Source organism: Rhododendron vialii, chromosome 8a, assembly GCF_030253575.1.
Source record: "Rhododendron vialii isolate Sample 1 chromosome 8a, ASM3025357v1".
In the NCBI taxonomy this organism is placed as follows: domain Eukaryota; kingdom Viridiplantae; phylum Streptophyta; class Magnoliopsida; order Ericales; family Ericaceae; genus Rhododendron; species Rhododendron vialii.
In genome coordinates, this window is record NC_080564.1 from 25,582,413 (window position 1) to 25,604,317 (window position 21,905).

Below are 21,905 nucleotides of genomic sequence, written 5' to 3' on the forward strand. Positions count from 1 at the left end.
AAATAAATTTCAGACACTATAAGTGTACAAAAAGTTGAAATGCCATAATTTATGTTGAAGAATCTAATTTGGAGAGGTAAAAGAGATGCTAAAATGTACAGTAATATATATAAAAAAAGTTCACGAATTTACTCAAAAGTGCAATGTTGTGCGGTTGATAGGTGTTACTTGACTTGTACAAGGGAACCAAGGTTCAAGTGTTGGGAACGGTAGACAATGCGGGGAGGTTGCTTTCTTTTTGGATTTCAATTTGTTTTTTTCCTCGCCAATTATTGTTGGTAATAGTAAATTCGTAGCTTTTAGTGACGAAAAAATTCCTCGCAATTGTGTCAGAATAGGCGAGAGAATATATTTTTTCCTCGCTAATACATTTTGTGACGATATTTAAACGAGGAAAATTAGCTACGTTTTGCGAGGTGCTTTGGCGAGGAAACTAAATCCTCGCTATAGACCTTTCGTGTTGCAGTGGGTGATCAGAGAGAGAGATGGTCTGAGATCGAAAGAGAGAGGAGGGTTTTGTCTACTCTATGTGTTCGGAGAGAGATGGTCTGAGATCAATCAAGAGCGAGGAGGGTTTCGTCGGCTCTATGTGTTCAGAGAGAGATGGTCTGAGACCGATCAAGAGAGAGGAGGGTTTTCGTCTGCTCTATGTGTCTTCTGTAAGAGAGAGAGAGAGAGAGTAAAGTTGGGAATTGCCATTGTAAATTTTTTTTTATTACCGTTGAAAATTTATCCACTGTGGACAATGCCGGTGAGAGATAGTTACTCCATATTTTCCATCTCTTTAGTTCTATTAGAATTCAGCAATGGATAAAAATGAGTCCTATTTTTCATCCAACTAACTTTTAACTATTTTTTCATACTAAAATAATTATTCATCCCCTCATTTTCCATCCAACCATTAGACTTGTTAAGAGGAGCCCTTTGAGAAAGAAAAAGAAAACACTTGCAAGCGGAACCAGAATCACCAGTTCTTGCAAAGATAAAGTTACACGTGGTGTTAACATACCCATTCAGTCCAGCAGGCGTGGTTGCACTAAAGATTGAGCGGTTCAAGCAGATAGCAGGTTCGAAAAATGTGTTAAAATTTTGTATTTTTTATATGTAATTAATTTCTTTTAATATTGTCGACACTGAATTATTCATACGTAGCTAAAATAAGTGAAATTCATTTGAATGTGTGAGGAAGTAATTAATTTAGACAAACAAAACAAATAATCTCGGCCCAATAAATTTTAAACCAAAATAGATAGGAGTACTATTATTTCATTAATAAAGTGATTAAAAATTTCTTTATGTTTGAAAACCAAAATAGCATGAATATATTGGATAAGGAAATGGATGATGCCTCCTGGAAAACACCTGCTAGTATTTAGTTCTCTCTCGCTTAGTCTCTCTCCCTCGACTGTTGTTCTTGGTTGGGTTCAAGATAATTAATTGGCTCATTTGCAATCAGTTTCCTTGCCCATCTCTTTCTCTCTCTCAATCAGTTTCCTTGCCCCTCTCTCTCACTCCCAATCATTTTCCTTGCCTAGCTCTCTCTCTCTCTCTCTCTCTCTCTCTCTCTCTCTCTCTGTATTCCTGCGTTCAATTGTAGCTAGGCTTGAAATGCTTCGCATTCATTTTCAGCTTGCACTGCTATTTGCTTTCGTAATTCTTGCTGTCTTTTAAAGAAAACAAAGAAAAAAGTGAGAAATATATCGAAAGAAGTGAGAGATGGCTGAAGCTTTTACTCTTCCCTGTTTGGGGAAAATTGGGGACATTCTTTTGGAGGAAATCAGGTCTTGTGTGGTTTACGTGTGTTGCTTCAATAGCTACATCAAAGAACTCGAGAAAAACTTGGAAGAGCTTCAAACGACCCAACAAGGGGTTCAACAAAGAGTCGACGATGACTTGATCAAAGTGAGAGCTATAGCTTCAAATGTTGAGGCTTGGCAGGAAAGTGCAAGGGAGGTCTCAAATGAGGTTAAAGGAATTCTCCAAGAGAAGCCAAAAGTCAAGGAAGGTTGTTTGAATGGGTGGTGCCCCAATCTCAAAATGCGCTATTCACTCAGCAGGAAAGCAGTGAAGAAGACTAAGGCTATTGATGAACTCCTGGTTAAAGCCATCCAGCATACTAAGTTTTCCTGCAGCCCGCCTCCTGCATGCATGCGGACCATAGCCAATGGAGATTTTACGGAGTTTGAGTCTCGAGAGCCTAAGATGAAAGAGATCATTGAGGCTCTAATGGATGATGAGATCAACTTGATTGGGATTTCTGGGTTGCCTGGAGTGGGCAAGACAAAAATGGCGAAAGAAGTGGGAAGAAGAATGAAAGAGGAGAAACTCTTCGATGAAGTTGCTTTAGTAGTTGTTCGCCAAAACCCAGACCTAAGAATGGTTCAAAATTCTATTGCTAACTGCTTTGGGCTAGCAGACCCGAAAATTCATGATGACGCAACAACAATAGCAAGTCTGTTACGCGAGAGACTTTTGCAAAAGAAAAAGAGAATTCTTCTTATACTGGATGATGTCTGGAAAGAATTTGATTTAGAGGAACAAGGAATTCCTGTGAAGAGTGCCAATGGGACTTTCAAATTTCTTTATAGCTCACGATCACGAGATCTTTGGCATGATGTGCCAACTAAAAAGGAGATCACTTTGGAACTCTTGTCGAAAGAAGAGGCAGGGCAACTCTTTAGGGACAAAGTACGTTATTTGGATGATGCACCGGAATTGGAAGGAATAGCCAACAAGATTGTGAATAAATGTGGATGTTTACCACTCATGCTGGAAATTATCGGTGGCATACTTTCGAGAAAAAGCAGTAAAACTGCCATTATGCATAGATGGGCAGACATGCTTGATAGTCTGACTCATATAAACCGCACTCCTCCGGATGAGGATTTGTCTAAATGTCTAGAGCTGAGTTACAAATATTTAGAAGGGGAAGGTAAGAGACTATTTTTGCTTTGTTGCATATTTGAGGAGGATAAATCCATTGCCATTGAAGATTTGGCCAGATACGCACTGGGGTTATCACTTTTTGATAAAATGTATGAGATGAGTAGAGTGAGGCATCGAGTGTTTACTCTGGTTGATGACCTAAAGAGGTGTAATTTATTATCAGATGGCGATGGTCCTCAGAGTGTGAAAGTGCATGACGTAGTGCGCGAAATGGGCCAATCTATTGCATTTAGAGATAAAGTTGCTCTAGTAATACACACTGTAGAATCTTACCGGCTGAAGCAGAACATGTATGAGGATTATACTTACATCTCGGTGATCTTGGGGACAATTACAGAGCTTCATGAAGGATTCAAATGCCGAGATCCAGAGCTTTTACTGTTGCAATGCAGGAAACTTGAGAAACTACAGGGCAAATCTTTTGAGGGGATGGAAAAACTCAAAGTTTTGGAAATTAAATATTTTCATGGCAACCTGACACTTCAATATTTGGGGAACCTTACAATGTTGTCTCTTGAAGGATTTGGTGGCGTGTTGGATAATATATCGGTAATAGGAGAGCTAGTGAATCTAGAAATTCTCAGCTTTCGCGGTTCGTCGATCAAGGAGGTACCAGAAGAAGTACAAAATTTGGTTAACTTAAGGTTGTTAGATTTGAGCAGAGCACGGATGTGGATACCGCCAGATGTCATATCACACCTGACTGGTTTAGAAGAACTATACATCGGGGACAGCTACATTAACGCAAAAGAGCTTAAGTTGTTGTCCAATTTAAAAATTTTACAGATCGTCGAGTCAAAAGCGAGTGGTCCTTCGGAGGTAACAGAGAACATTTCTCCCGGGTTAACAACTTCTTCAAGTGTAATGAGCGAGTCAGAGTTTACTAAGGCTCAGGATGATGCCAATCACTTGCACCGTGCTTTTCAGGGTAACACTAACGGTATATCCCTCCTTTGCTTTGCTTTTTTCCTTCTCTTTGTTTTCTGTTGGTCTCTTGCAAAGTTCCACATAGTCATCTCCTCATTTACTTGTTTCACCATGCATACAGGACCGACACTGGGCTAATGCCCAAGTGGTTAATTCCTTTGATCCAAAAAGCACTTAGAAATTATGGTTCTTATTAATTCCAGTAACCAGCATATAATAAGCTCAAAAGAATCTGGTTTAGTGGGCAGCATATAAGTGCAAAACAGAGATATTAGGATGGGAATTGATTTCGCCACTCTCTTTTTTCTAACGGCACTCTCCTTTTCTCACAATACAAATCACCTAATAGAGACACAAAGGAGAGTGTCGTTAGAGAAAAGAGGAGTGACAAAATCACTCTCTATTAGGACTTCCTCTTCAAAGTACGACGTTAATTATATGCCCATCATGGTTGTCCTTGCATACATATATGTCTTTTCACACTAAGCCTATACATACCGGAGGGCAAGTCTCACGCAAATGATCGGAGTTGTTCAATTTATTTAAAACATGTTTTAAGAATTTCCACACAAAAATCAACTGATTCGGATATCAGGAAGAGCTTGATCAATTCATTTATTTTTAACCGTCAAATATAAGGACAAATATTAAATGAATTGATCAAACGATTACCGATATTCGAATTAGTTGATTTTTAATAGAAACTCTTAAAACATGTTTTAAACAAATTGTACAAGGCCTTTTAATTCTCAATTTAGGTTTAACCACCACTTTATTAAGGCTAAGTTCCACTAAGATTTTTGGGCTTTTCTTTGAGATGAATCAATAATTCATTAAAGTTTGGGGCAAAACAAACAAACACCAAAAATTAAATTAAATTAAATTAAATAAGAACAAAATATGAAAAAACCACAAAAAACTTAGCCAAACTTAGCCTAACAGAAAAAACAGATCGAATGTAATAACCATCTCTTACTGAACAACCATCTCTTATTCGACTGACGTTGCATTACTTTTGAGCTAATTAGAGTAGTTTAACAAGTATATATAGACGGTGTTATTAGTCGGAATGTCAGAAAAGGTCCCCCAAAAAAAGTGTTTATATACTGTGGATGTATTATTGTTTTTCTCTAATTTCTATTATATATTTTCCCCTTGTTTTTATCTAATTATTTCAAGGGAGCTAACTTTCATATTATCTTTTGGGATAATTCCGAGCGGGTCCTATTTTTTAAATTCATGGCTGGAGCTGATCCTCCCTCAGTATTTCTCATCAAATTCTCCCCAAATAACTGCATCTCTCTCTCTCTCTCTCTACCATGTGCCCATTTAATGTGCTCTCTCTCTCTCTCTCTCTCTCTCTCTCTCTCTCTCTCTCTCTCTCTCTCTCTCTCCCTCCCCAACCCCCCCCCCCCCCCCCCCCCCCCCCCCCCCCCCCCCCCTTTCTTTTTTATTTTAAAGTTTAAATGTTGGAATGTTTATAACTTGTATTGCACATATCCCTTCTTTTTTTCTTTTTTTCTTTTTTTATAAAGTTACGTTTTTGAAATCTACTTGTAAAGATCCACATAATAAGATCAATATTGAATATAAAGTTATGTAAAAATAAAATTTCTATTTTTCAATGCCTTTTTTATTGTTTTGTGACAAAGTTTTATATTGTGCATGTTTCAACTTTTGATTTTCTATGTCCAAATGTTTATTGTTTATTCTAAACACTGTTAATTATTTATAAGGCTGAGCAATGTTATCTTTTGTCTTAATTCACAAAAACCACAATTAAATTCACTAATTACCACTGTTAAATTAACTATATAAATTCACCATTTAGAATTATTAAATTAACAATATAAATTCACTATTTATCAGTGTAAAAAATAATAAATTAATACTATTTATTCAATAATTAATTGTGTTGAAATTAGCAATTAACGTGTTAATTTAACAACTAATAGTATTAAAATTAAAAATTATGAGTCTAAATTTCCAACTAGCAACATTCTTTTAACAATTAACTGTGTTAAAATTAATAATTAACAATCTAAATTCACAATTACCAGTTTTAAAATTAACAATCTAAATTTACAATCAACAGTGTTCCTGTAATGGCTCAATTTTTTGAGAACATTAATTTAAATAAAATTAAACTAAGTTTAATATGTATTTAAATAAAATCATAATTTAGTTTTACAATAAATAAATCTTGAATCAAATTACATTCGGTTTTGCTAATCCCCGCTCACTAGGCGGAGGATAATACACAAATAACTCTAAACAAGTTTAGATATCAATACATATATATTTCACGGATATTAATACACTTTCACAAATATCAATACTTTTTTCACGGATATCAATACACTTTTTATGTATTATCCTCCACCCTAAGGGCAGAAGTTAGCATTTTGCAATTACATTTACTTCATTTAAAAGGGAAGGAGCACTATGGTAAATCTACTCATCTTGGTGTCCGTCTTCTTCAACAAGGTTTGGGTTAGCTCCGTACTCTTCCAACTGATAACGTTGTCCCTGTTCGTCTTCAAATTCTGGCATAAATTATAATGCCAGGGTCACTATCACCATGAATTTGATACTTAGATTTACATACACAATTCATTCACAACACTGTTACATAGAGGTCAAGATTTTAAAAATATGATTTTTTTTTTTTTTGGGAATCAATGAATTTGATACTTAGATGTACAGCCGCATATGACACGAGCAGGAGTTAGTGGTATCATGGGCTAATACTCTAGTGAAAATAATTGGAATCCAAATGTATCAAGATTTCTTATGCTTTTCACAACTATTGTTGATTTATTATTCAGGAAGAGGTTGCAACAAATCAACAATTTTACAGATTCTTGTCCATCGAAACGCAACACAGCGTTCTCTTATAAGGTTGGAGTATGAAACTAAGTTTTCTGAAGAACTTGACAATCGCTTGTCTGAGGAGCTTGGTGGTGATCTTAAGGTACAAAGAGGCTATAGTATTCTTTCATCACTCATTTATACGATCATGTTAGTTTTTTTTTTTTCTTGGCAAATACGATCATGTTAGTTATAAATAAGGATAAAAAAAATTATGGTACAAAGTAGAATTCCCAATTAAGTTTCATCCAAGGTTTGAGTATTACGCATAATTTAATCCTATAATTGTTGGACTTATGTATTTTATCCTTCCTATTACTTACATATGCATTCATGTTTATATTATAGTATATATTAAGCATAATGGTGGATTAATGAGTAGACTTGACATGAGCACAAGTGGCAATGCTCGGTTGGTTAAGTTTTCCTATAATAATTGGAGAAAATATAAAATAATAAAAAAATAATATAAAGATAAAATGATCAAAAAATATTAAGCTTAATAGTGATCTTAAGGTACGTACAAGAGGCTAGCACATTGTTTCGTCACTTCATTTGTGCAATAATATTTATTATAAGAATAAATAAAATCATGGTCTAAAGTAGAGTCCCCAACTAAGTTTTCATTCCGGCCACTATTATTGGTGATGATTTAGTCCTCTAACTGTATGATTTACTTGTTTTATTCTTCTTATTAACTAATATATGTCTAATGAGCTTCCATTAAGGGATTCTTTAACTTGCTAAGTTAAGGATCTTATGAGTTTGACATTGTTTCAGATCAAATTTTGATAGTCCAAACCGTTCAATGTGTTTAAAATGTAATTTTAAGGCTACGCACCTGAAATCGGCAAAAAATACGACCGGAAATGGCTTGATCAGAGCAATTTTTCGCAAAAACGCTATAAATGCATTTTTATGAAAAACTATTCGGATCAAGCCCTTAGAGATCATATTTTTTGGTGGTTTCTCGCGAGGATCCTTAAAATCACGTTCTGATCACATTGAACGGTTCGGATCATCAAAATTCGATTGGAAGGGGAGGTCCTTAACTTAACTCAATAAGGGATCCCTTATTGGAAGATGACTAATTCTTTTGATAACCTAATGATACGTATATGCTACATTTAGTATGCTTTATTATGATAAGTTTTTTTTTATTTTTGCTGAGCAAAAAGATTTTATTAATTTTTGAAGAAGATAATAAAGATTAAATGGATCTCAGGCACACTTGCAAAAACGCCACCTAAAAACCAATACCAGAAAATGGCAAGAAACCAATCGAACCAAAAAAAAAAACCTAAAACCATAAAAACACCACAAGGAAGCCCACACACTAAAACACCAAACCCAAAACACCACAAAGGACTACGAGCAAAGACAGCCCAAAATGATTTAGTTTATTACCGATTTAAACTGGTGATTTATAATTTTTTTCGCAAATTATCATACACTCAGTGTAGAGAATTAAATTTTCTAAAAAATTATGATAGATATGTGATAACTGATAATAAACGTGTTATGATGATACATTCCAATAAGCGACTTATTAGACCAGTTGGATTATTTTGTTTGATCGGCAAAAATAACATTTATTAAGAGAAGGGATTGGGGAAATCCAAGAAAGGTTGGAAAATACATCTAGATAGGTTAAAATCCAATCACAGCCCATTACACATGTTGGCTTATATGCCCAGATCTTACGATTAAAAAATCAAAACATCAGATGGCCAGCCAAAAGTCCAGATCTTACGATTAAGTAAAAAATGGAAAATATAGCCCCCAAAGTGGGCTAAGCCCAACCGGTGAAAACCCTAAACCTTAATTAACTGCAAATCTGAGCCGTTGGAAGCCCAAAGTCCGGCCACACCATCGTAATGCCACCTCCAAAACCACCAGGCCACCATCAGCAAACCCCAAGGAGAGACGAAAACAACGGCCAAGACCCCGATCTGTCGTAGATGCTCACCCTAGCCTTTCGGCAAGAACCGTGCCACCCAGCACTGAGCAAGACGGAAGACCACGCCGATCCACCGTGCACCACTGCAAGAACCACCTCGCAATTAGGCCGAGATCCGGTTAACCCAACAGAAACGAGGAGGAAGAAGATCGAGAGTAGGGATTGAAAGGAAAGACGGTGGAGAGACAAAGATGCAGAGAAGCAGAGAAGTGGGTCGGAAAAAAGAGGGGAGAAGGAAAGAGAAACAGAGGAACCGAGAACCCTTACCGTTGTTGATCCTGTCGCCGCCCAGAGACCCCGTCGAAGAACGCCGAGAAACTACCATTTCGGCTCCCATAAATGCTCAGGAGAACCCCACTCGTCGAGATCCATAATCCTGGCACCAACCGCAGCCCCACCACCTCCGACCTACTCGAAATTTTGCCGATCATTTTTGAAATAGGAAAAGGAAAACAAAACGGAAAGGGGGGTGGAGGAAGAGGCGAGGCAGCAGTGCCTCCCCCGCCAAGAGAAAACATAATCGAGAGCTAGAATGGAAGGAGGAGATGGATCGATTTTCTAGGGAGAGAGAGGCTGAGAGGTGCTTTACTATGGTTGGATTATGGTTGATTTCAACAACGATCGTTAAATCAACTCGTTCAAGAACCAATTGGACTGTGATCAATTTTATTATGATCAATTTGAAGCCACCCCAAGAGAGATTGCTTGTGTTTGCTTAAGCACTCTAGCCATGAAAAACTACTACCGCCTAAATCTTCTTATTTGCTTAGGCTTTTTCGATCTCTTTGAGATGGAAGAAGGAGATACGGTTTGTGGTTCCTTTTAACTAAATCCCGTGTTTATCGCAAATAATTAATTGACCCGAAAATAATCCAACACTCCTTAATCAGAAAGTTCTAAAGGATGTTGTACAGCTTAAACCTCTTATTTCGGTTTATTCTGCAATTGGCTTTTATAGGCTTTATTATAATTTGTTATTTGTGAACGAGAAAATCAGGACAGCGGATAGCGATATTTTGCTCCCAAGTGTACTCTTGTGTTTGTTGAGATTACGAGACTAAAAGATAAGTTGATCACTCAATTACGAGACTATCCGGGTTTTTAGACCCATAGGGGAGTTGGACTTCGGTCTTTTTAGGTGGGTTTTGTCCCAAATGGTGTTCTAATTGGCTTCTTGCCAATTTAGGTTTGGGTCGCGGATTGGACAAAAGATTGCTATTAGCATGATGTTGTTTTCTTACTTTTTTTTGATCAGATGTTGTTTCTTTACTCCTATTAGTATTGTAACAACTTCAAGATTAATGAAACTTTTTTGCTGTTCAAAAAAAAAATTAGGACTTACTTCTAAGATACCTTAGAAAAGAGGACTCATACTTATGTAGCCCTTTCTATAATTGGATAGTTATTCATTTCCAACTTATAGAAAAACAATCAGTAACTAAGAATTTAAAATCTGGATGAAATAGAAGGATATTTTGTACCCATTTCTGAGTACTGAAATTGTTGTTTCATGAATCAGCTAAGGCTCTGTTTGAAAAAGTTTTTATTTCAAATTTTTTGTTTTCGTTTCTGATATTTTTTGAAACAGGCACCATAGACATGTGTTCGTGTTACTGGTTTTATTTACAAAATACATAATCAATTCCCCTGCGTTACAGAAATTCTAAAAACACAAAAATTACGTTTTTCTTATTTTGAAAACACTTTCGGCAACCCAAAAAACAAATAAACAAAAACAATTATGGTCATCAAACATTTTTTTCTGTTATTGTTTAATAAATAAACAAAAAACTGGCAACTTTACCAAACAAAGCATAAATGAACTTGTTACATATTTTTCTTCTGTTCATGCTATTTTCCCAACAGGCTGAAAATTTTAAAACATTTGTTGTGTTTATGTAATTTACGTCTTAAACTAAAACTAAATTTTTTACTTTCAGAGAGCACTCTTACTTTGGATGGATGATCCGACAAGTTGTGATGCAAAATTAGTGAAACATGGTTTAAGCAAAAACCTCAATGTTGCAATTGAAGTAATATGTTCTCATACTTCATCCCAAATTAAACAGCTGAAAAAGACTTATCATACAATGTTTGGTTCTAACCTTGAGGAGGATATAGAATCTCAGGCATCAGGCGAAACTAAAAAGGTACCCCCTATCTCTCTCCTCTTCTAGCGAACTCATGATGCACAACAGTAATTTTGTAGATATCCTCACACTAAGTAATGTGCATAGGTATATCCAATTCGTTCACCCCAAGTCAAAATATTCATTATTGTGACCTATAGCTTAATAATTTTCAATTGAGCATCATTATACTATTCATTTTTATCACATAAGATGCCAATTGCCAATGCCGCATCCAGCATGTATACTCATCCCATTTGAACTCCGAGGGGTTTGCCAGACTCCAATAGTGGTCGTGACAACTGACCGATCGTCCATCCATGACCTGCCACGTGGTGTTAACCTTTCGTAGTTAGGATCTGGTTTTAGCCCATATACAAATTCCTGATGAGCCGATAGGCCCAGGCTATTGGGTCACGGCACCCAACACTCAGACCAGCCCAATCATCCTCGGCCCGTCCATTCATCCCTCCACATAAATTTTCTGCATTCTAACGTCAAAGTATTTGTATCACAGTTACTTTTTTTTTTTGGACAGAAACTTGCTCATCCCATTAAAAACAAACAGAACATGACAATTTACAAACATTGCAATGCTGCTCGAGCAACATCGTGAGCAGCCTTAACTTCGAGTCTAGGAACTGTAACTTTTACACACTTAAAGAAATTACATAGGTAGAGGAAATCAAAAACAGCATGTCAAACACTAATACCAGCATCATCAGGCCTTGCTAAAGCTTTGATGAACACCAAGCAATCAGTGTTGATTGTCACAGCTTCCAATCCACTCTTTACAGCTATGTCCAAGGCTTGCAATCCTGCCAAAATCTCCACCTCCACTGCTAAACTCGCCGTAAATGCCATGGTCCCATGTCTGGAACCAACACCTTGATTTCCTTCTTGAACCCAAGATGCCAGTATTATTGACTTGTTTTTTGGATTGGTCATAATTAATTGCTACTAACGTGGGAAATAATATGCTTTCTCACATCTGGCAATCCTCTTTTACTTTTTGCACGAAAATGCATGTTTGATAACACAAGGACTCAAATTGCTTTTTTTCTTTTGCTAGTTGTTGCTTAGATATGTAGGTACAACACGCTCAGAAGACCTGAAAGTAGATGCAAAGATGGTAGATGAAGATGCTACAGATCTCTTTAAAGATGGGGAGTTGAGACACGGAACTATTAATGAGGAGACTTTTATTCGCATATTCAGTGAAAGAAGCAGTGCTCATTTGGCTGCGATTAATACTTGTTATCGCGAAATGTATGTGCATTCATTGAAAAAGGTACGTGCATGTCTTCAATTTTTAACCATACCTTCATTGAATGGTTCTCACATTTCCGATGCATTGGTTATGCGGCCCAATGTATGCTATATATGGGCTAGTGTGTTATGTGGCCCAAAATGAGGCCCATGTTGTGGAGCCTTTGGCAACTAGAATATTCGGCTTTTATAGGCCTTCATCGATGGGCTAATTAAGTTGTACGTCTAATGATTATTAAGTCAGCTTTGGTTTTGCTTTAACATGCATTTATTAATTGCAGGCTGTAAAGAGGAAAACATCTTCGAACTTCAAGTGTGCGCTTTTGACAATTTTAAAATGTGCTGAGAATCCTGGAAAATACTTTGCCAAGGTACTTTTTTAATATCATAAACGTACATATATACTACATTCATAAGGGTAATTATTTTTTACTTATCTATTGCACATGTTCTTCATGGCAGTCACGACACTAATTTATATTCCTATTCCTTCATGAGAAATGCTTTATCGTTGGCTTGATATCGCATTTTTATTACCGCTTCCTTGTATGGTCATAATTGATTCTAAATTAAGATACATTTACATAAATATTAGAGCATTTGATAGATCTTTCTAATTATCATGTGAGTTGTAAAATAAACCTCCGCAATACATAATAAACCTCATGGTTTATACTTTATGAACTATGTCTAGCAATGGGATTGTATATTATTTGACCATAACAATTGAGACGAACAGTTATGAACACTTTACCGAGAAATACCCTGCATAGTGCTCAATTCTTGTTTTTAGCAAGTGAAAAGGATTGATTCAATCACATGAAACCATGATAAAATCCAACGCTTGATTTTATAAATGTTCCTCTTAAATTTATTTCTTCCAAAATGATCACAAGAAAATATTATTTCTCTTTGTCTGATTTTCTTTCCTCTCCATTTTCATGTTATCTTACAGGAAACTACATTTTCTAGTAAAAACAATAATAAACACCTATATAACGGTTGAATTCGAATAAAAAAAATTACGGTGCATACTCTTTTATAGGAATCTATTGAAATTCATCGTAATTTTGTTATAGCAAATGATGGAAGCAATATGCGATTATAACCCTTTGCAGGCATTACATAAGGCGATGAAGAGTGGCGTTGGAATTCATGATGAAACACTTAGTAGGATTATTGTGTCAAGGGCTGAAGTTGATATTGAGAAAATAAAGGCAGAGTACCTCAAGAGATATGAAAAATCATTGACTGATGTGGTTCATTCAGATACTTCTGGACATTACAGAGCATTTCTTCGCTCTCTTTTGGGGGTACCCCCATCAATAGTTAGTGGCTCTTTAGAGTTAACTATACTGTCAGCCGGTAGTGTTCCTCCGGAGGCAACTACCCTGCCACTAGAGGGTACTATTCCTCCAAATGTAATTACTGGGTCCACAGTGAGTGTTCCTCTGGAGGTATCTGCTACATCTACAGAGATTGTCCCTTTGAACAAAGTCGAGTCAATTAAGAGTGTGCCTCTGAAGATAATTTCCGAGTCAATAGAAAGTGTTACTGATTCGAATGCAACAACCTTGTCATTGACAAGTATTCCTCCTGAGTCAAGTGGCGAGTCAACCGAGAGTGTCCATCTAGAGGTGACCTCTGAGGCAATAGAGAACGTTCCTACAACGTTTATTGTCGAGTCAACAGAGAGTGATCCTTCGGAGTTAACTGCTAAGCCAAAAGAGAGCGTCATGATGGCATCAACTTTAACGAGCGGTACTCCTGATGATCAAGAGCTAATTACTAAGGCTCGGGATGATGCAACCAACTTGAACCAAGCTTTTGCGGGTAAGACCACTGATATATCCCTCTCTTTGCTTTGCTTTTTTCATTTTCTTTGTTTTCTGTTGGTCTCTTTCTTCATTAATTTGTTACACCCTGCATATATATAGGGCCTTGGACATTACAGGCCCAATTATTTTCAGTACCTAGTGCATACTCCCAAAAGAAATTGTTTTACTACGCTGCAGCATATATATAATTAAGCGCAACAAAAAAAGAAAAATATTAGGACCAAGGGCATAACTATGAGAGTATAGAAGGGTGGGCTATAGCCTTGGTCAACTTTGAAAAAAAAAAAAAATTTAACATGAGCAGATGGCCTTTTAACTCTCAATTCTGTTCTGGCCGACCACTTCTTATTGAACTCAGGTGGCATATCTTTTGGGCTATGGTTAGTTTAACATGAGCAAATGTTATTAGTGAGAGTATCCAAAAAAAAAAACACACAAAAAAAAAGTGTTTATGTTTTGTGTGACGTACTATTGTTTTTTTTTTTTTTTTCCAATTTCTATTATATATTTTCCCCTTTGTTTTAATTTACTTACTGAGCTATCCTTAATAATATTTTTCGCTTTAAATAAAGATCTCACCTTTTAACCGTGATTAATAACTCCCTTTGCGAGTTTAATATAGTTTTCAAATTTGTATCTAGAACGTGAATCATTGTTTCCTCCTATTATAAAAGAAGTGGCAAACCACAAAGATATTTCAATTCAATCAAAAACATACACTAGCTAAAAAGCAAAATTTATATAACCTTGAAATTCTATTACACAAATAATTCCGGCACCAAGAATAATTCGATCTTGATGTATTGCAACTGGGCATGCATGAAACCAAAATTACAGACCAAATTTGGCCATGCCCTGATCCCATAAAGAAACAGGAAAAAATGTCTAAGCATTCCAAACTCGTAACAATTCACACAATCCCTATCCCGGACAACCTGAGTTCTGATCGTTCCAATCTCAGCATACACTGCATTACACAAATTACAAGGCAAAAATAATACTCCCTCCGTCCCTTTTTTTGTGTCCAGTATTCCATTTTGGGCTGTCCCTTAAAAAGTGTCCATTTTGTAAAGTTAGGAGAGTAAAAGTTGGTGTATTGTCTATTTTGTCCCTAAAAGTAGATTTTATTTTGAAAAGTTAGTGAGTAAAAGTGTAATGATGATGGGTAAGTAGAGAAAGTGGAGGAAAAAGTTGATGTGAAAGGTGTAATGATGATATTTTTTTAATAAGTTGGAGTTACGAAGCAGGACACTTAAAAAGGGACGGAGGGAGTAGTAGATATCTTAACTTCTGAGTATCTGCTGCATCCACAGAGAATGCCCCATTGAACACTGGCGAGTCAATTGAGAGTGCGCATCTGGAGGTAACTTCTGAGTCAATAGAGAGCGTTCCTCCGGAGGTAACTATCCTGCCATCAGTGGGTGTTCCCCCCAAGGTAACCCCCAGGTCCACCGTGAGTGTTCCTTTGGAGGTACATGCTACATCCACAGAGAGTGCCCCTTTGAACACTGGCGAATCAATTGGGAAATCAATTGGGAGTGTGCCTCTGGAGGTAATTTCTGAGTCAATAGAGAGCATTCCTATGGAGGTAAGTACCCTGCCACCAGTGGGTACTGTTCTTTCTAAGGTAACTACCGGGTCCATAGTGGATGTTCTTCTGGAGTTATCAGTTGTATCTACGGAGAGTGTCCCTTTGAACACTGTTGAGTCAACTGGGAGCGCAGTAACTACTGAGGCAACAGAGAACGTTCCTCCGAATGCAACAACCATGTCATTGACAAGTGTTCCTCGTGAGCCAATTGTTGAGTCAACCGGGATTGTCCATCCAGAGGTGACCTCCAAGTCAACAAAGAGCAATCCTACGATGTTAGTCGTCCCGTCAACAGAGAGTGCTCCTTCGGAGGTCACTACTAAGCCAACAGAGGGCGTCGTTCCTGATCCAGAGTTAATTACTAAGGCTCGGGATGATGCGATCAACTTGAACCGTGCTTTTGCGGGTAATACCACTGATATGCCCTTCTCTTTGCTTTGCTTTTTTCATTCTCTTTGTTTTCTGTTGGTCTCTTTCTTCATTAACTTGTTACACCCTGCATGTATATAGGGCCTTGGACATTACAGCCCCAATTATTTTCCAGTACCCAGTGCATACTCCCAAAAGAAATTGTTTTACTACGCTGCAGCATATATATATAAGTGCAAGGGAAAAAGAAAAATATTAGGACCATGGGCATAACTATGAGAGCATAGAAGGGTGGATTATAGCCTAGGTCAGCTTTGAAAAAGACAAAAAAATTATATGTAAATTTAGCCCAAATAATTTTAGCTCAACCCATTCCACCTATCAACGCGTTTTAGACCAGGTAGGGCAGATTACATGCCATTGATTAGGACTCACTCCTCGAATTTCGACATAGGCTTCACAAATAGATCAGGTCTAACCCTGCATGCATGCATATATGTCTCTTCATATATATGATATGATCGATATGATGCATATATGTTTGTAGATGGCCCTTTAACTCTCAATTCTGTTCTGGCCGACCACTTCTTATTGGACTCAAGTGGCATATCTTTTGGGCTACGGTTAGTTTAACATGAGCAGATGTTATTAGTGAGAGTATCCAAAAAAAGACAAAAAAAAAAAAAAAAAGTGTTTTTGTTGTGTGACACACTATTGTTTTTTTTTTTTTTTTCTAATTTCTATTATATATTTTCCCCTTTGTTTTTAATTTACTTACTGAGCTACCCTTAATAATATTTTTCGCTTTAATTCAACATTTTCTCTTTTTGTTTCTTCTCCTATCCCTCGAGAAATATCGCAATGTTCCTTTTTTGGCTTCCAGACATGTTGTTGTCGACCACAATTCACAAAACTATTTTCGAGCAACTCACATTTTGCTTAATTAATTTCCTAGAGGGGAATATTTGGTAAATAAGATTTTTTTTCGTGTGTGGGAATCAGATGAATTTGATAGTTAGATGTATATAGTCCCATATGACACAAGCCTGACCCAGCGAACATAATCTACACATATATCAAAATTTTATGCTTTTGACAAATGTTGTTGACTTGTTATTCAGGATGGGGTGCGACCACGCAACAATCTTGAATATTCTTGCTCATAGAAGCGCGAAACATCGTACTCAAATAAGGCTGGAGTATAAAACTAAGTTTTCGGAAGACTTTGACCATCGCTTGTCTAAAGAGCTTATGTTTAGTCCTGATCTTAAGGTACAACGCTAGCGCATCGTTTCATCACTTCACATTTCTGTGATAATATTTGTTATAAGGATATAAATAAAATCATGGTGTAAACTATCTCGATAAAGTTTTCATTCCCCCAACCAGTGTTTTTTTTATAGGCAACAAGATTTTATTAAAAACTCAACAAAGGGTATATCGAGAAGAGACCAAATATAGACCACTGAGAAAGCGGTACTGCATAGGCATGAGAGAAAAAAATAGAAAAGAAGATTACATTCAATGAAAATTGGATATTTTCCAACAGACAGACTAAAACATTAGTCTCATTAGAATGAAACTCAGCAGAAGGATCTTCCATAAGAATTTGGTAAAGCTCATCTCATCCAGCACCATATGCCGCAGAAGCAATCCCATCATATCAAGAAATCCCAACAAACTAGTTTACAGCATAGTGTTGTTTATGATTTAGTCCTCTTAACTCTATAAATTGCCTATTTTACTTAGATATGCCAACAAATTTGATACATACTAGAGTTGTGCTCGTTCGATATATGTAACAAAGAAAAAAGGTATTCACATGGGTGTTATTGTCGTTCTCATGCATAGAATGATAGAACGGCATGACTACATTCTACGCCCCTGTACTTTGAGCAGATTTCAAAGACATCCCCTCAATTCTACTTTTAAACAATTACACCTCTTGACTATATATGGACTAAAGCGTGACCGTTAGTTATTTTTGTTATATTTGATGAAAAAGTAGATTTATTTACGACTTCGAAAATAGTCAAAAACTTTTCTTGTCCGATTTTAAATGCCATTATTTTTTTCCCTATTTGAAATGTTTTTAAACAAAAAACTTAACAAATCAGTTAGTAAAGTGCGAATTTCCCTTACTTTTTAAGTGGAGAAATTTTGGGATTTCTCCGCATGTAAAATCTACATATCATGGAACCACCATCTGCGGAAAATTATTTAGAAAATTGTCATCAAGTGAAAGGAAAAATGTCACACCTTAATTAAAGAGCAATTCATTCCATTTCAAGCTCAATTTCATTACAGATTTTTCATTTGTTTTTGTTATTTTCACAACAAAAATGGCTGAAAACTATAAAACATATGTTGTGTTTATGTAACTTATGCTGTAAACTAAAACTAAATTTTTACTTTCAGAGAGCACTCTTACTTTGGATGGATGATCCGGCAAGCCGTGACGCAAAAATAGTGAAACGTGCTTTAAGTAAAAACCTCATTACTGTTGCAATTGAAGTAATATGTTCTCGTACTCCATCCCAACTTGAAGAGCTGAAAAAGGTTTATCGTACAATGTTCACGACTTACCTTGATGAGGATATAGATCAATCTCATGCAAACGGCGACAATAAAAAGGTGCTCTCTATCTCTCTCATCCTCTAGCGAAGTCATGACTCACACAACCCACCTTACACATGCCATATCTGCGATAAAATAGTTAAATATAACAGTAATTTTGTAGATATCCTCATACATATAGTCATGTGTATAGCTACATCCAGTTATTCGTTCATCCCAAGTCAAAATATTCATTACATGTGACCTATAGCTTATAATTTTCAATTGAGCATCATTATAGGACTCTAACCTAGTTGGTATCTCTTGATCCTCCCCATAGGTCAGGGTTTGAGTCTGATCATGGACATTTGGCATTCAGGGCTATTTGAAAATCTGCTAACTCTCCTTGACGTATGAGATATTGGCCCCAAAAAAAAAACCTATAAGTCACATTCCATCGCCTGCCACGTGGCACAAACTTAACCTTTTGGTGTCAGGATTTGGTTTTAGCCCATATATGCATACATTCCTGATGAGCCGATAGGCCTGAGCTATTGGGCCAGGGCCAACACTCTGACCAGCCCAATCATCCTCGGCCCATCCATCCATCCCTCCACACAAATTATCTGCATTCTAATGTCTTTCTTAGATGGCAATATTATTTGACTTGTTTTTTGGATTGGTCAGCTATTACTCAACATGGGCAATAGGCTTTCTCACGTCTAGCAATCCTCTCTTACTTTATGCATGTACGTGTCGGTAACACAAGGATTCTAATTGGTTTTTTTTTTTTTTCTTTTGGTAGTTGTTGGCCGCATATGCAGGTGCAATACGCTCAGAAAGCTCAAAAGTAGATGCAGTGATGGTAGATAAAGATGCCAAAGACCTCTTTAAAGTTGGGCAGTGGAGATTCGGAACTATTGAGGAGACTTTTATTCGCATATTCAGTGAAAGAAGTGGTGCTCATTTGGTTGCGATTAATTCTGCGTATTGCAAAATGTATGTGAATTCATTGAAAAAGGTACGTGCATGTCTTCAATTTTTAACCATACCTTCATTCAACGGTTTTCACATCATTTTTGGATGCATTTGTTATGCGGCCCAATGTATGCTATGGGCTAGTTTGTTCGTCAATGAGTTAAGTTGTCTAATGATTATTAAGTCAGCTTTTGTTATCCTTTAACATGCATGTATTAAATTGCAGGCTATAAAGAAGGAAACATCTTCGAAATTCAAGTGTGCGCTTTTGACAATTTTAAAATGTGCTGAGAATCCTGGAAAATACTATGCCAAGGTACTTTAAAGATATCATAAAATCGTACATATATACTACTTTCATAAGGTAATTTGTTTTTACTTATCTTTTGCACTTGTTCTTCCTATTCGTTGATGAGAAATGCTTTATCGTTTGGTTGTAAATATTGTTATCACAATTTTAATTCAACGCTTCCTTTTATGGTCGTTATATTTTAAATTTAGATACATTTACATACTACCTCCGTCCTAAAATGTTGTGCATGTTTCCTTTTTTGAACGTATTAAAAAATTATCTATATCTTTTAATGTATAATCTTTTATATATTCAATATTGATCTTATTTGATAAATCTCAATTAATTCTTTTAAACAAAGATTTTGAAATCATAAAAAATATTATAGATTGTAAGATATAGATAATTTTTTGTGCTGTTCCAAAAAGAAAACAAACACAACAAATTGGGACGTAAGGAGTAATTATTAGAGCGTTTGACAGATCTTCCTAATCATGTGAGTGGTAAAATAAAACTCCGCAATACCTAATAATTAAACCTCTTGGTTAATATACTCCATGTGTGAACTATGTCTGGCAATGGGATTGTAATTGATTCGACCATGATAATTGATACGAATAGTTACTAAACGCTTTTTTTCGTCAACGTTATTGAACACTTTACTCTACCTAGAAACACCCTGCTTAGTGCTCAATTCTTGTTTTTAGTAAGTGAAAAAGGATTGCATGGTTTAATCACATGAAACCATGGTAAAATCCAATGCGTGAATTTATTATTGTTCCTCTTAAATTTATTTCTTCCAAAATTATCACAAGAAAATATCATTTCTCCGTGCATGATTTTCTTTCCTCGCCAATTTCATGTCATGTTACAGAAAACTGTATTTTCTAGTAAAGACAATAATAAACACCCCTATAACAGTTGAATCCGAATAGAAAATATTACGCTGCATACTCTTTTATATGATTCTATATATAGAAATTCATCGTGATTTTAATTAGTGAAACACTTTATAACCCTTTTGCAGGCATTGCATAAGGCGATGGTCGGCCTTGGAACTGATGATGAAACACTCACTAGGATTATTGTGTCAAGGGCTGAAGTTGATATTGAGAAAATAAAGACAGAGTACCACAAAAAATATGGGAAATCATTGAGTGACGATGTTCGTTCAGATACTTCTGGACAATACAGAGCATTTCTTCTCTCGCTTTTAAACCCCAATGCCTAGGTAATGGGCCATGGATCATGTATCTCTAAATTCTTTATCAAGATGTCTCAATGCATTTACACCCGCTTGAACTAATGAGAATCTCAAGTATAAGAATTTTCACGAATTGAAATCATGCGGTAGAGATTAATGCATTGAGAAATTGAAAAATAAAGAGTTTTGATCGATGATAAAGCCTCCTGTCCCTAGATAAGGCATCCATTAGGTAAAGTGTGATATAAGGTGTGGATTTGGACTTCTCTCTCCCTCTCTCTCAGTTTTCTTAGTTCCTGTGTGATATAAGGTGTGGATTTGGACTTCTCTGTCCCTCTCTCTCAGTTTTCTTTGTTCTTGTGTGTTTGCGTTTTAGGTTGTATGGTTGGTGATTTCAGATGTAATTCAGTGGCTACATTATAATTATTTGTTGTTATTAATAAACTCATTTTGGTTGTATGAGAAAAATACTTTCATACAAGGATATGACTTTTTAACTCTTGCTCTTATCTTTCTTTGAGATAACCGGGCCATAGAATCATGAGTTGTGCAAAATCGAAACCAATGAGATAAATATCATTTGGTTTACACATAAATGAGAGGACAAATTGTTAGCAATTTTCTGTTCATAGACATATATAGATCATAAAATTAAACATTGTAAATTATCGAATAAGGTTTGAGTTGTGTCGATATTACCCATTAAGTCATGGTCGTTTAATAAATATTATCGGAGAATTGACAAGTTTCAATTAGCATGTGTTCGGGTCATGCCTCTTGTGAGATTATTGAGGAATATATGAACTTTCTTTTTTTTCTTGTTTCTCTGGAAACAAGTCAGTTTTTTTTTTTTTTTTTATCGGCAAAGTACTTCAACACTTGATTACCAATAATCTTTGATTCGGAAACTGATCCAACGTTTCCTTTTACAGGCGACAGAGGAGTAATTTTGATAAACTCCACGAAGAGACAATT

At 36.1% G+C, this 21,905-nt stretch overlaps 2 protein-coding genes across 2 annotated transcripts; both read left to right on the forward strand.

The window, feature by feature from the left end:
* The first annotated feature begins 1,716 nt into the window (after window positions 1–1,716).
* On the forward strand, window positions 1,717–16,155 carry LOC131298700 (uncharacterized). The gene is made up of 7 exons (XM_058324178.1): window positions 1,717–3,886; window positions 6,702–6,847; window positions 10,645–10,854; window positions 11,906–12,124; window positions 12,384–12,473; window positions 13,221–13,935; window positions 15,254–16,155. Exons 1-7 carry the CDS (start codon window positions 1,717–1,719, stop codon window positions 16,039–16,041), a joined length of 4,338 nt encoding a protein of 1,445 aa, XP_058180161.1. The 3' UTR covers window positions 16,042–16,155.
* An 868-nt stretch (window positions 16,156–17,023) lies between these two features.
* On the forward strand, window positions 17,024–21,406 carry LOC131335822 (annexin D5-like). The gene is made up of 5 exons (XM_058371338.1): window positions 17,024–17,172; window positions 18,319–18,534; window positions 19,262–19,477; window positions 19,661–19,750; window positions 20,754–21,406. Exons 1-5 carry the CDS (start codon window positions 17,152–17,154, stop codon window positions 20,955–20,957), a joined length of 747 nt encoding a protein of 248 aa, XP_058227321.1. The 5' UTR covers window positions 17,024–17,151; the 3' UTR covers window positions 20,958–21,406.
* The last annotated feature ends 499 nt before the right edge of the window (window positions 21,407–21,905 follow it).

What these genes read in the sequence shown, in the direction of transcription:
- LOC131298700 (XM_058324178.1), top strand. Translation starts at nt 1,717, where the DNA reads ATGGCTGAAGCTTTTACTCTTCCCTGTTTGGGGAAAATTGGGGACATT. An exon ending in TTTTCAGGGTAACACTAACG is followed by an intron (nt 3,887 to 6,701) that starts GTATATCCCTCC and finishes TTTATTATTCAG; the next exon opens with GAAGAGGTTGCAACAAATCA. An exon ending in CTTGAACCAAGCTTTTGCGG is followed by an intron (nt 13,936 to 15,253) that starts GTAAGACCACTG and finishes CTGCATCCACAG; the next exon opens with AGAATGCCCCATTGAACACT.
- LOC131335822 (XM_058371338.1), top strand. Translation starts at nt 17,152, where the DNA reads ATGTTTAGTCCTGATCTTAAG. An exon ending in CAAACGGCGACAATAAAAAG is followed by an intron (nt 18,535 to 19,261) that starts GTGCTCTCTATC and finishes TTCTTTTGGTAG; the next exon opens with TTGTTGGCCGCATATGCAGG. An exon ending in ATGTGAATTCATTGAAAAAG is followed by an intron (nt 19,478 to 19,660) that starts GTACGTGCATGT and finishes ATTAAATTGCAG; the next exon opens with GCTATAAAGAAGGAAACATC.